The sequence below is a fragment of the Notechis scutatus genome, chromosome 2 (assembly GCF_049901735.1).
Source record: "Notechis scutatus isolate UNSWTSFEM ecotype Mainland chromosome 2, rNotScu1.2, whole genome shotgun sequence".
In the NCBI taxonomy this organism is placed as follows: Eukaryota; Metazoa; Chordata; class Lepidosauria; order Squamata; family Elapidae; genus Notechis; species Notechis scutatus.
The window spans coordinates 232228615-232243563 of NC_142010.1; the positions used below are offsets into that span (position 1 = coordinate 232228615).

Below are 14949 nucleotides of genomic sequence, written 5' to 3' on the forward strand. Positions count from 1 at the left end.
TTTGTCTTGCAGGAACTGCTGACACACTCCAGCCACATGAGGTCTAGCATTGTCTTGCTTTAGGAGGAACCCAGGGCCAACCACACCAGCATATGGTCTCACAAGGGTTCTGAGGATCTCATCTCGGTACCTAATGGCAGTCAGGCTACCTCTGGCGAGCACATGGAAGGCTGTGCGGCCCCCTAAAGAAATGCCACCCCACACCATTACTGACCCACTGCCAAACCGGTCATGCTGGAGGATGTTGCAGGCAGGCAGAACGTTCTCCATGGCGTCTCCAGACCCTGTCACGTCTGTCACATGTGCTCAGTGTGAACCTGCTTTCATCTGTGAAGAGCACAGGGCACCAGTGGCGAAATTGCCAATATTGGTGTTCTCTGGCAAATGCCAAACGTCTTGCACGGTGTTGGGCTGTAAGCACAACCCCCACCTGTGGACGTCGGGTCCTCACACCACCCTCATGGAGTCTGTTTCTGACCGTTTGAGCAGCCACATGCAAATTTGTGGCCCGCTGGAGGTCATTTTGCAGGGCTCTGGCAGTGCTCCTCCTGTCCCTCCCTGCACAAAGGCAGAGGTAGCGGTCCTGATGCTGGGTTGTTGCCTTCCTACGGCCTCCTTCACATCTCCTGATGCACTGGCCTGTCTCCTGGTAGTGCTTCCATGCTCTGGACACTACGCTGACAGACACAGCAAACCTTCTTGCCACAGCTCACATTGATGTGCCATCTTGGATGAGCTGCACTACCTGAGCCACTTGTGTGGGTTGTAGACTCCGTCTCATGCTACCACTAGAGTGAAAGCACTGCCAGCATTCAAAAGTGACCAAACCATCAGCCAGGAAGCATAGGAACTGAGAAGTGATCTGTGGTCACCACCTGCAGAACCACTCCTTTATTGGGGATGTCTTGCTAACTGCCTATGTTTCCACCTGTTGTCTATTCCATTTGCACAACAACATGTGAAATTGATTGTCAATCAGTGTTGCTACCTAAGTGGACAGTTTGATTTCACAGAAGTGTGATTGACTTGGAGTTACATTGTGTTGTTTAAGTGTTCCCTTTATTTTTTTGAGCAGTGTACATTAGCTGAATAATTGTATTTTTCTGGGCTATTTAGATTTTCTTGCTGGAAAAAGCAAATCTCTGAGCAATATTGTACCTACAATTTACCATTTGGAAAATGAAATGATAAATAATAGATATATAGAAAAGTATTATTTAATCAAATCTTTTAATTATGTTGCCTATACAACGTGTCAATTCCACATGAATCAGCATGTTACTGATTTGCCTTTCCTTTTTTAAGGGTCCACCGGGAGGTGGAGGGCCACCTGGAACACCCATCATGCCTAGTCCAGCAGGTAGATAACTTTAAGGGGGAATGGATACAGCAATAATTTAACATTTGCTTAACTTTTCAATAGCTATTGTCAGAATTCTCAACCACTGTATACTCTTAGTAAATTCTAGATATCCTTAGTTTACATGAATAGAACACACAATATTATTTATATATCAGCCATACTCTCAGTCCGGAAGAGAATTCCTTAATTTTCCTAGCAATGACACAAATTGTTATGGCTTCCTGTATCAGTTAGTTAAAGTAATTTAAAAGCTTAAATATAAGTGAATACACTGAGACTTTACCAACAAACTTTAAAAACTCATCCTATATTCTTATTGTTGCTCTGCACCTTTTTGTATTTCATAAATAAAATGCATACACGTTATTACAATCTAAGAAGGACCTCTCTGCCATTAATCCAACAAATTCTCTTACTTAAAGGTATACAGGTAGTCCTCAACTTACGACTACAATTGAGCTCAAAATTTCTGTTGTTAAGCAAGTTTTGCCCCATTTTATGACTTTTCTTGCCACAGTTGTTAAGTGAATCACTGCAGTTGATAAGTTAGTAACACAGTTGTTAAGTGAATCTGGATTCCACATTGACTTTGCTTGTCAAAGGTGATCACATGACCTTGGGACACAGCAACAGTCATAAATACGAACCAGTTGCCAATCATCTGAATTTTGATCACATGATTATGGGATGCTGCAAAGGTTGTAACTGTGAAAATCAGTAATGTCACATTTTCAGTGCCATTGTAACTTTGAATGGTCACTAAATGAACTGTTATGAATTGAGGACTACCTGAACTTCATGGCCATTTTGAAAGTTAAAATCTTACCTCATAATGTCATTGTTCTTTCTCTAAGCAAAATAAAGTACTTAATCATGACTCAGGAAAACATCTGTGCCCTTTCACTCAGTGACCTAGATTCTAATCTGTAGTTATTACTTTGCAATAAATGTCTGTTATTGATGGCTGTAGATCTTGTGAAGTGTTTTATACTTGATTTATAGAACATTAACAATCAGTTGAAAAGCACGACTGGAATGTCTTTTGTTAAAAATAAAAGTTAATTATTTTCACTGATTTCATTGAAAGTACTTGGCATTTTTATTTTCAGATTCAACCAACTCTGGAGATAACATGTACACTTTAATGAATGCAGTACCTCCTGGAGCCAACAGACCTAATGTAAATAACAGGAATAAATACATACATTTGAATTTATACATGACTCCCCAAATCCAAAATTGTAATAATTGTATGTTCTCTATCTATCTATCTATCTATCTATCTATCTATCTATCTATCTATTATAGAGATATCATAGTCATTTTCTCAACCTCTTTCTTTAGTATGTTCTGTGAGTTGTATTTTCTCTATCACATTTCCTCCTTTTTGTTACAAATTATTTATTAACATTTTTGGAGTATGATGCATTTGCCTTTTTTGCAGTTTCCAATGGGACCAGGGTCAGATGGTCCAATGGGTGGATTAAGTGGAATGGATTCACATCATATGAATGGATCATTAGGTAAGAATATAATCTGCCTTTTTAAATCCTGTGCTAGGTAATGTATCTAGTTTTTAAAAATATCATATTGAACTTTTTCATTACTTTTTCAAATTTTTTCTGCAGTTAGAAGTTATAAATAAAGATGAGGTCCCTAAATTAGAAAAAATAAGTCAGAGGATTATGAAAGGGACATCTTTTAAATTATAGATTTTATTCTCTATGCTTTGTATGTTGTCTTTTGCACATATTGAGAAGGGAGGAAGTTGAAGTTTTTCTCCTCATCCTGTTGGCTTCAATAGCCATCAATTATGGTAACCTTGTGAGAGCTAGATTTTTGGGATGCTGTAGGTCAGGTGTGTCAAACTTAATTTCATTGAGGGCGAGTCAGGGTTGTGTTTGACCTTGCTGGCAGAGGGCTGCAGAAGGCTATCGTGGCTGAAATTGGGACGCTGGCTGAGCTCCATTTTTGCTAGCAGAGGAACTGCAGGCTGGTCCTTTGCTATTTCCAGGCCGGCCCCATGGGCCATATCTAAGGACTCCATAGGCCAAATTCTGCCTGCGGGCCTTGAGTTTGACACCCTTGTTATGATGTGATGGTTCTGCCTCCTCCAGGGCAAGCAATTCCAATCAATGTTTTGAAGAAAAGGTTCAGCCTGGGCCAATCAATAAGACTTATACTTTTGTTTTCTCTCAGTTAGACTACTGCAATTCACTCAACATTTTGGGACTGCCCTCAAAATGACCTGGAAATTCTAGATGGCATAAAAAAGATATTAACTGTTGTCCTTGCTAGCCTATAAAGCATCTATTTCATGAGAGCTACTTTGTTTGGCGATAGATTTCAGTTCAAGAAGTTGATCCTTAGTTTACCACCTTAGTTTACCACCTTCTTTGGAAAGAATCTAAATAGGCTGGCCAGGACAGAAAGCTGCAGCTCCCCATTCTGAAAGTGGTCAAGGGATTGACTTTCTCAGCAGGAGCCAGCTCACTTTGGAATAGTTCATTGTGTCAAGTGAGGCTAACCTCCATCCTTTTATCCACCAACCATCCTCTTCCACTGAGCTTTTAGGAATTGAGTTTAAGTGGAAGCATGCAGCAGCCTTTAAAAAATACTTAATGATTTAGCATTTATAATTTTTATGGATATGTTTAATTGAACTACTATAAGACCTCCTGATTTCTTTGACTAGGCAGCATATAAATAATTGTAATAGCAGGCATGCTAACATCAACGGAAAAGGCATATAAACATTATTTGAACAATACTATTTGAGATAGTGCCATCAGTACAAGCGCAGCATGAAATACAATTACATAAAACCTATTCTTTATGTAGTTTTGGGATTACATAGAGCATTATTCCTTGCATTCTTGTAACCTCTTAGGTTAGGATTTCTAAAAATGTATTTATTTCAATTCAGAAAGCAATCTGAAAAAGAACTAGGGTCTCAGACATGAGCCACAGTGGCGCAATGGTTAGAGTACACTACTGCAGGCTACTTCTGCTGACTTCCAGCTGCCTGCAGTTTGGCAGTTCAAATCTCACTTGGCTCAAGATTGACTCAGCCCTCCATCCTTCCAAGGTTGGTAGAATGAAATTGTTGGGGGCAATATGCTGACTCTAAACCACTTAGAGAGAGCTGTAAAGCAGTATATAAGTGCTATTGCTATGAGAGCATGTGAGACCTCTAAATCTAAAATCATTAGCGTGGCAAAATGAAAATGTTTTAAGAGTTAACTGAATGAATGCATTGTTTAAATTGATTTAATTAAACTGAGGTTTCTTTTTTAATTTAAGGCTCAGGAGATATGGACAGTATCTCCAAAGTAAGTATAAATTTCATTTTTAACATTGCTTTTCCCCTAAACAAAAGGACTGTTAAAATATCTGTTTTAAAATGAAAATGGTTATGCTGATTTTGAAGGTATTCCCATATTTCCTAACAACAGAAATCTGAATGTATACATTGTTTCTATCTGTGGCTCATGATCTAAAACCTAATTTTCAGTTTTACTACTACATTTGTGTCACAAACCATAGAAATGTAGATATGAATGAGTCTTCATTCTAAAAAAGGTATAAAGGTATAAATTAAAATACTTGCATTTTTCCAAGTGTTTTTCCTTGACTTAAACTAAGGGTGACTCTGGCTAAAAGTTTGTTCTTTTCTTCTTCTTAAAATTCATAGTCGATCTTTTCAAAGAATTCCTGCGTACATATTCATCACCTTATTCCTTTTCAGGAAAACGACCCAATGCAGAACAGAAGGAAGGGCTAGTCAAATAAATTAAGAGGATCAGCTAAAAAGAAGAAAATTGTTAACAATTAGTTTTAGGCCTAAACTCTCACTATATACTTCTTGGACATTTCATCCTTATTTCCTGCACATCCATATAGTTCCATTATCATGACATTTGTGTATTCAGTCAATTATACTACATGTCTGCATGCAAAAGTATATATTACTGTACCCAGCCAACATTTTGCTGTCACCATAACCATTCCTTGCACATTTATCTTCAACAAACAAGGAGACACTCACTTCCCTGCTCAGTGTTGAACTATGTATTAAGCATTCAATTTATTTTCACAAATGCCTTACTTCCTTTATATACTGCTGTTAACATTTTCAACAATCAACATCCAGTCAATATTTATGAAAAACATTTCATAATTTAAGCATATTTACTTTATTACATTCTTTAAATCAACAAACACATAGTGAAATTTCTTTCTCACATTCATACATTCTCAATGATTTGCTGAAAAGCAAAAATCTGGTCTGTAAACCACTCTTATAATAAAACCATACAGTTCTTAACAGATTTGTTCATTATCACCTCTTTAAATCCAAATTCCGCCATATGCTTCTCTAGGCACACTTAAACAAATCCCCCATAGTTTTTGTATCAGTTCCTGCTATATTTTATTTTGTGTAATGAAATAATAATGATATGACATTCAATAAGTTATACAGCCACTTCATGAGGAAGCCATATCCATGTTTTAACATTTCTCCTATTAACTATTTATACCTGCAACTGTACCATTTTCAGCATCCTTATGGCATTTATAAATTCATTTTAATACATTTTGTCTTAGATATTATTTTAATCCCATTCATTTTTACGTATATCTTACTTAGTCCTCCTTACAGAATTTCAAAACCAATGTTAATATCTGTTAACATTTTCTCTTCTATTCATCTTAAACCACTTTTGCTCTCTGACTCTGTACTTAAAGCTTTCTTTTTTATCATTTCCATTTCTCTCATTCTCATTTTATGTAACATTCTCAAGTGTATTTTCCTCATCCAATCATCCTCTTTGCATAAGCATAATTCCACACATATCTGTAATGCTGTAATATAACTATTCTTACTCTGATTTCATCTTCTTTCCATCATTCACTTTGGAAATTAATCTGTCTTCTAATGTTTTTTACATATAGGCTCCTGTTTCCATTCTTGTATTCGTTTTTACTTTTACTTTTACTTTCATTCATTTACTTTCATTTTCATTTTTTACTCTACTATAATTTTCTTCCAAAATCTATTCTCAGATTTTGGAAACAAAATCCTGTTTCTTCTGTTCCAACACAATCTTTAGAAAAAGAAAGTTAAATTGAAAACAGCTATACAGGATTGAAAAACTTTTTCAAAACTATTGAATACAACTTTTGCAATCTCTGACTGATCAGTTAAGAGATGATGGATTGGTTTCATGTAATCTCTGTACATCTGTCAGCATTTAAGTGCTAAGAGGAATGAAAATGTCATGGTTGGCTTCAGAACAGTTCTTAGGTTTGGCACTTCTTGTGCTGCGTAGTGGGGCCCTAAATCTTCAGCCTTGCTCATAACTTTGTGATTTTTGCCAAAGTTATAATACAGACATGAAACTGGGCTTAAATAATACATACAGGTGTACAAGAGGAACCTTTCCCCACTCAGTGTATTTAGACAGGCTGGCAAATATAAGATAATCCCTATTGAATATGTGTTTCTCTCACCCTTGAGAATGTGGGCATTGTACTTGTGGGTGAAAGAAAAGTATCTCTCATGGGATGCTTTTAAAAAGTTTAATATGATTTATGCTTTTGATTTCCTTTCTTTGTTTTCCAAATAGAATTCTCCAAGTAATATGAGTATGAGCAATCAGCCTGGGACCCCTCGAGATGATGGTGAAATGGGGGGTAACTTTCTAAATCCTTTTCAGAGTGAAAGTGTAAGTACTTTATTTTTTATTCTGGTTGTTCATTTTAGGTGTTGCCATGTATAATAATATTTATGAATTCCTGTACCCATAATAGATTAAGGGCTGTATGTTTAATGTGGAAAGAAATCAAGTTATTAAAACTTCTTTTGATATTTGTTAAGCTTGTTTTGCAGTTTCCATTGCTATTGCCTATAGTATTACTAGGAATGATACATACACGATACATTTGCTTCATATGCTGATTATAGTAAGATAACTCTGAACATATTTATTAGCATCATAGAATGATGGAGGTAGAAGGATTCATAAAAATCATTCGGGTGGGTAAGAAGACCAATTAAACGATCTTCTGGAGGTACCTGACCCAGTCTCTTTTTTCAACTTCCACAATCTTCTTAAATCATTTTTGTACAGTATTTATGGCCACTAAGTTTTTCTGAATTTTTAAATGAAAATCTAGGTATACAATATTGTAAAACATGTGAATGAGTGCTACAAGATTTACTTTTCAGTAAATGGACATACAGTTATTATATATTATATATATTTCTGCATTCAAAGTTAATTCTAATGTTCCAACAAATTTGAACCTATATCAAAGAAGATAGGGCAATCAACTGCCCAAGAAGTATGTAATAGTGATAATTTGAAATTTCTTTCCTCATTCTTTTATTTATCAATAAACAAAAATAAAAACTATAACAGTGGTAATATAAGGAAAAATCTGTTTTTTTGCCTATGTTATCACTTGTATTATTATTTTGTTAAAAAATAAAAAGTATGATGTGCACTTATAATAAACACTAATTTCAATTTTGCTAAATAAAAATTGATATAATTTCACATAATAATTGCAGTAATAATTTTACATTTTATCTACTTTACTCATATTAAATGTATTCTGTTAATTTACATTTCATCTTAAGATCTTACTGAATCAGGAGGGCCAGTATGAAAGATGTTTTGTTTGAAATATAGCTCTTTTTTAAAGAGGTTCTTTTTTTCTCAATGTATTGAAATAATTGATAGCCTCACAATTTCTTCCACAAAACATTTACCGTATTTGCCGGCGTATAAGACGACTTTTTGCCCTAAAAACATGCCTCCAAGTGGGGGGTCGTCTTATACGCCGGTAAATACATTGTCACTCGGTGCAAGAGCGACGGGGCGGAGCTCCGCACTTGCGAAGCCCCTTCAAGCCCAGCCGAAGTCTCTCTTCCTCCTCCTCCTCCCACCCACCCACCCACCCTCCGCCCGGCTCGGGCGCTGCGAGGCCAATCTGGAGGTGGGGTGGGGGTGGAGCGGAGGGTCTCTGGCGGGCCGCTCGCCCAGCCAGCCCTGAGCCGCGTAATGGCCCGGGGAGTGGGGGGAGAAGGTGGTGGGGTGGACTGTGGCGCCCCTCCTTCTGGGCAGCGGGGTGGGGGCGGCAATTTGCTCCTCCTGCTTCTCCCTCCCTCTTTGAAAGACCGGGAGGGCTGTGCTTGGGGCGGGGGGGTGTCCTCAGGAAGTTCCTGATGGGACCCCGCTGGGCAGGGCCACCCGGCTCCCGAGCTGCTTTCCAGGGTCCCCTTGGGAAGAAAAGGGTCCGGTGGGCGGTGGAAGAAGGCGAGCGCCTCCTCCCGCCCCCTGTCCCGTCCCGTCCCTCCTCTTGTCCCCTCCTCCTCCCGCTTAAGAGAAAGATCTGCCTCCCCTGCACCGAGCTTCCACCCGGCGCCGCGTCTCCCGGCCAGCGCGCGCTGCGACTTGGGAACCGGCCAAGCGACTTTAAAACCGGCGGAGGCCAGAGATAGCCGGAATTACCCTCCACACCACACACACACACACACACACACACACACACAGAGAGAGAGAGAGAGAGATTGGCAGCTGTCCATCCCCACCCTTGGAGTCCCGATGGCACGCACGCGGGGGCTGTCACAAAGAAAGGGAGAGGAATTGAGTGCCAGCCTGAGAAAGGCGAAGCTGCCTCTCTAAAGCATTTTGGTGGCTTTGTAAGTTTGGGGGAAAGGGGTTGGGGGTGTCAATCAAGAATTATATCCAGAATACCCCAAGTGTTACAACTTACCGTATTTGCCGGCGTATGAGACGACTTTTTGCCTTGAAAAGCATGCCTCCAAGTGGGGGGTGCGTCTTATACTGCGAGTATATAACAAAAACTATATTTTGAGTGGAAATGTTGGGGGCTCGTCTTATACGCCCAGTCGTCTTATACGCCGGCAAATACGGTAGCTAACATTCGACTAAATATTCTGCATAACATTTCCCGAGTTGATCCTTAGAATACATTTAAAAGAACAACAGGTGATATATATTTCCATGTTGTAGGTTAGAACAAATTTACTCAGTTTGAGGTTATAAAGACAGAAAAAGAATCAGAAATGTATATGGCATAATAAGCAGCAGAACCAAATTAAAATAAATGATACATGTTATATTAAATTATATCTTCCCCATGGATTCAATTATTGTATGGAAAGGATAATAATGATCAGGTAGTTTCCAAACAATGCAATGGAAATAATATTCTGGGCAATAGTTTTTAGAATTAATTTGTTTAGGCCAACTAGTGTTTATTAAGATAAATTTTTGCCAACTACTTATTTATGACACTTTAAAATATACTTGATTTTGGAAGAGTTATTTGATTCATATTTAATTCTAAATAAAATAACACTTGTCCATCAGTCTATCAACAATTTTGTTCTAAATGAAATTAAATGTTGTTAGAACTAACAACTTACTACAGATAGAGTGACATTCTTATTACTGTTTAAATTAAGATGTTCAAAAAGTTCTTGAATTAAAACCAAATATTAATATTCTAATAGAATAAAATGGGATATAAATCAATTTATAGTTTACAAATGTTCTTATTCTTGGTAAACCAGATACATATCACATGTTAAATTGTTATGTTAAATTAGGAGTAGTAGTCATATGTTAAGTTGTTGTTATTATTAATCATGATACTTGCATTTCATGTTCACTATTAATACCTTGGTAAATGAGTTGTAGCTAAAATGTGGATTCCTATTTTTCAGTATTCCCCCAGCATGACAATGAGTGTGTGATCCAAAACCAAGTTTCTTCATGAAGGCTGCACTGAGTTGGCCCTCTCCAGAGAGCTACTAAAGAAGAAAAAAAATATTCATCCCTGTGTACAGTTTAACAGAAAAGATTTCTGCCACATTTGGACCCACCATTATTTTCCATCCATCTTCCCTGTCTTGTGAAGAAAGTGGGTCTTGATCTGATTTCAGCTATAATATGTGGCATATCAGAGCTGCCCAAGACTGAACTGCAAACAATTATCTGTGTATGTATATGTAGGGATAGGTGTATGTATGTGTGTGTTAAATATGAGCACATACATATATAGACCTGCAGGACGTTGTAAAATATCACATGACATCTTAAGTAGAAATAAGAAATAGGGACTTTTATTCCATCTTTTTTACGTTTACATTTTATCTTTCAAAAGAACTGCTTCCTTCTTCCCATCCAACCTGTTTTGCGCTGTGTATCACTGCTTTGTAAGTTATTTTTTTAAAAATGATCTCAGATACATTCTGTTTTTGTCATTGTCAGCCATCATGGTTAGGAATAAAATTGCTTATTAGAGGGCTTTCATAAAGTTTTATTTAATACCAGTAATCATGTGAATTGAAGACTACACTTACTCAAGAAAATTTTTTTATTAAGTCTGTTAAACTTGTTCTTTGCCTTCCTGAAATTGAGAAAGAAAGAAATTAGAAGAGTTTTGTGCCCTGCTTCTTAATATATGTCTATTACTGCTATACTAAACATATTTGCATGGTGGTAAACATTGAAACAAGTTTACTCCCAAGTTATATGTTGAAGACTAGGATGCATATCCTTTAATATTTGCTGTCAAGGTATGACTGAGTTTAGCTCAACTTTTTGATCTATGCAGAGAAATACAAAATACTTGTTGGGCTTTGATTAAAGTGCTAGAGCATCGAGGAATAAAATTGGCAGGATTCCAATGTTGGGGAAATACTTAGTATGATCTTCCACAGGTATTCTAATTATAATTAAAACAGTTATACATTATATCGCTTAGGCACAATATTTTCTTCTAACATCCATCATAATCTCCCAAGATTTCATATGCATACTCAAATTATTTCATATGCCAAAGTGAAAGAGACACAAGTTACTTTCCCTCATTATACATACTGGCTTTATCTTCATCTCACTATCTATATTTTACCATCAATATTATTAAACCACTTTAGATGTTTCTAAAGGTCCTATATAATCTTAATGATCAGTAAATTCGTTACATAAACTTTTAATGTTAGTTTATGGTATTTCATCTGCTGCATCAAAAACAAAAGCAGCTATTAATCTAAAAATAATTTTAATTGGCTTTATATTAAAAGACCATGGTGAATTTCATCCAATATCCTTTTTTCTTGAGTTTCAAATAACTCAAAAATTTAAGCTGCTTTATATGAGGAAAGCATGATGATTTCCCCATCCTGTTTTTGGAAAGTAAATGACGTGTGAAAAATTAGCTATTTTATATTTATTCCTATTTTCAATTTTGCTATAATGTTTGGTAATTCCCATATAGTAGCAGCTTCCATTATCTGCATATCTTGTACTGTAACTTTTTCATTTACTTCCATAAATGTGGTAGTAAATTTGCTGCCTACAAGAATTTCCACCTATAAGAAGTAACAAAGAATTTTACAACAATTGCAATCTATCCAAATATACTTCCTGCTGAAATTGCAATGAGAGAATAGTTGAATAAGAAGCAGTTTTTAATCTGGATTTTTTTTTAAAAGGTGGGGGGATATCGTTCTTTAAATTTTATGCTAGTATTAAAGAAAACTTAGGGCGGTATCCAGTCATGTCATTCCAGGCAAGATAGAATCCACCAGTGGAACATAAGTTTCCTCTCACCTACCAACCATCAAATCTGTTCTGGAGGTTTAGGAAATCATATAGAGCAAAATTAGATTGTACCAAGAAAGTAGAAAAAGGGAAATGAAGTTCCAACATGGAAGCAAAACATGATACTTAACAAAGCTCTTAAGTATCACCATTGCTTCTAAATTAACCTTGAAGAGCTGAGTAAAGTTGCTATGTGTAATCTAACACATGTTTATATTTTTACAAAATTTAATCTACGACTCCAAAATGTTTTATTTCCATTTTATTGAACACTCGGAACAAGACAATAATTCTAATTAGTATCCAGTGATGTTATTTTCCTCAGAAAAGCTTTTTGATTCAACCAAACCTTCCATGAATGCAGTGAGGAAAGAGATTGTGTCTATTCTTCAAAACGTATTCCAGAGAATTGAAAACAATGGGAAGCAGGTCCTTTCTCTCCCTTTTGTTTATGGGAACTTCTGCTGGAATAAAGTGTCTTCTCTGAATTGAAGGGCAGTTTTGGATATGATTCCTTAACCCTAATACTTAGTTTTTCAGATACTCATTTTATGCATGTAAAAATCTCTGTGCCTAATTTTTCCAGTAACTCATTTCCAGTACATCACAAAATGATAACTATGAATGCTGTGCACATAATATCTAATGACAATGCTAGTTATACATTGTATTTTTGTTTAGATTATTCTGTATGTTCTAGTAAATTATTTATAGAATTTGGCAATATGAAGAACAAAATTAAAATAGATCATTGATTTTCAGTTATTGATTTATTTCTCTCATGTTAAAGTTCCACATGTACTGTGTGTGGTGTAATCCTATATGAACTTTAATGCCGTGATTTTAATTCCCACCCCCAGAAGAGTGCATTTAGAACAATTAAGATGAACTTATATTTTACCTTGGGAATTTTTAATGAAATTACTCCAAAAGCCAAGTGAAAACGGTTCACAAAATATGATATATATCAGCTTCCTTTTGTATCCTGCTTAAAAATATTCCTCAACAAAATCAAATTTATTCCTACCTCTATCTCTTTAGAAATATTCTGAAAACTTTGCTAGAAGTTACTGAAAAATGATAAGTATGTAAATTAAAATTGATTTCATAGCCTGGAGCATTGTGTGTATTTGTGTGTATGTGTGTGTGTGTGTGTGTGTATACACACACACAGATACACAAACACACATACAAATTTAAAATCCCAGAAATAGATTTGGTATCAAGTAAACATACAGGCTATAATCCATTTTAGTAATTCCTACATAAAATGTTTTAACATTAATTTAAATGTTTGCTTTAAAATCAAATCAAGGGTGATTGAATTTAGTGTGGTTTTCTTTATTCTCACAACTTGTTGCACACATAGGTTCAGAAAAGGTGGTATAATTTCCTTTACCTCGCTTTCGCCAAGTCCTATGCTTCAGCCACAATGACAGAAAAGGAAATGGTCCTTAGTGCTTCTAAGTCACAGTAACCAATTAGTTGGAAGACTCATTTTTGCCTGATTCATCAGATTATCATCAGCTGAACCTTTGGTTGCCACTATCCTGGCCTGATTGGTGCACCCCAAATCATTTCTTATCTCTATACTAGATTCTAGTGAAAAAAATAAATGTAGAACAGCTGACATCCAAAAGCAGCTGATTTAGTTATCAGGTGCTTTTAGTTAAAGCTGTTTCCAACTGACCTTTTTGTTTTTAAGAAAAATAATATAATGCTGATTTAATATGCATATTTCAATCCAGTTACAATGGGCTGGCTCATGTGTAATGCCAAGCAATCAAATCCTAATTCCTTAAAATCCTGGTTTATAAGGCAAGCACAAATGATACCCTTAATATAACAGCCATAAATGATTTTCTGAAACTCAGAATTAACCTACTAAGTAAAAAATGCCATGAAAAGAAGAGAGGAAGGAATAAGCACATGGCTTGCCTATGTAGCACCAAACAATTAATGATATACCAAATCCTTTTGAAAACAGGAATGTAAATTAATCATAGCTATAACAAGAGTGACTATTTGGTTAATAAGAGTAGCTGTTTTGTATCTGTATCGATTACAACCTAGCATCAAAACTCAAAACTCAGTTGACTAAAATTGCTATGTATCACAATTGTGATTATATGTCAATATGCTGGATGTAACAAAACTATGAAATTAGATGGTGAATTTCTTGAAGAGGATTAAGTTGTACATTTTTATTCTTTTACATTGGTGTCACACATTTTTGCCAATAAATATTGCACTGATTTTTTATGAGTCCTAATGTATTATATATTTATTCCCTGATTTCCCTTTTGAAGAAACTCATTTTATTGTGGGCAGACCTGGCATATAGGTTTTAACAACAGTAACTCCATGATATAGGGTGATCTGGAAACAGTTTTTTAAAAAGTATATTTTCATGCAATTCATCAGAAATTATTGCACAACTTAAGCCTTCATTCCAGTCGACAGTACACTGGAATTTTAAGTGTGACTAGTGAATAGAAATGTGTATATTAACTCTTTTGGTACATTAAATATTTTTAAAAAAACAAGATGAAGCTTAAGTATTTCAAGTTACAATTTAGTATCAAAATAGAAAATTTCATATTTCCAGTTTGAATATGATGTAAAATTATTAATGTGATTATATAAATACTTCTTTAAATGTTCTGATGTGCATATGGAGATCTATGCAAACACATGTTCTCTAATTCTTTCAATGCCAAGGAATACAATTAATGCATTTGCACATGGAACATTTCCTGACTCTTGAACAGATTGGTCAAGTCTTGCTTCTGTAGAAAATTCCTTATACTAAGTGAAGCTGGTATTTTTTTCATTGGAACTATCAACTATGACTTGTTTAAGTTCAAGGCTACTTCAATTAAGTTATCCAGTATTTGTGGCATTAAGATTGTATGCCTTTCCAAACAACAGCATTCTAGA

The 14949-nt window shown here is 35.8% G+C and overlaps 1 protein-coding gene across 16 annotated transcripts in view; it reads left to right on the top strand.

Annotated features, from left to right (window-relative positions):
* SSBP2 (single stranded DNA binding protein 2) overlaps positions 1-14274 on the top strand; it is a 150932-nt gene extending 136658 nt beyond the window's left edge. For all 16 annotated transcript variants that reach the window (XM_087958222.1, XM_087958216.1, XM_087958219.1 and 13 more), the window contains 6 exons: positions 1306-1360; positions 2473-2543; positions 2808-2886; positions 4667-4695; positions 6994-7092; positions 10125-14274. In XM_087958222.1, the coding sequence (XP_087814348.1) occupies positions 1306-1360; positions 2473-2543; positions 2808-2886; positions 4667-4695; positions 6994-7092; positions 10125-10154 (363 nt within the window). In that variant the 3' untranslated portion in view covers positions 10155-14274. The remainder of the gene's footprint in view (positions 1-1305; positions 1361-2472; positions 2544-2807; positions 2887-4666; positions 4696-6993; positions 7093-10124) is intronic.
* Positions 14275-14949: the final 675 nt, after the last annotated feature.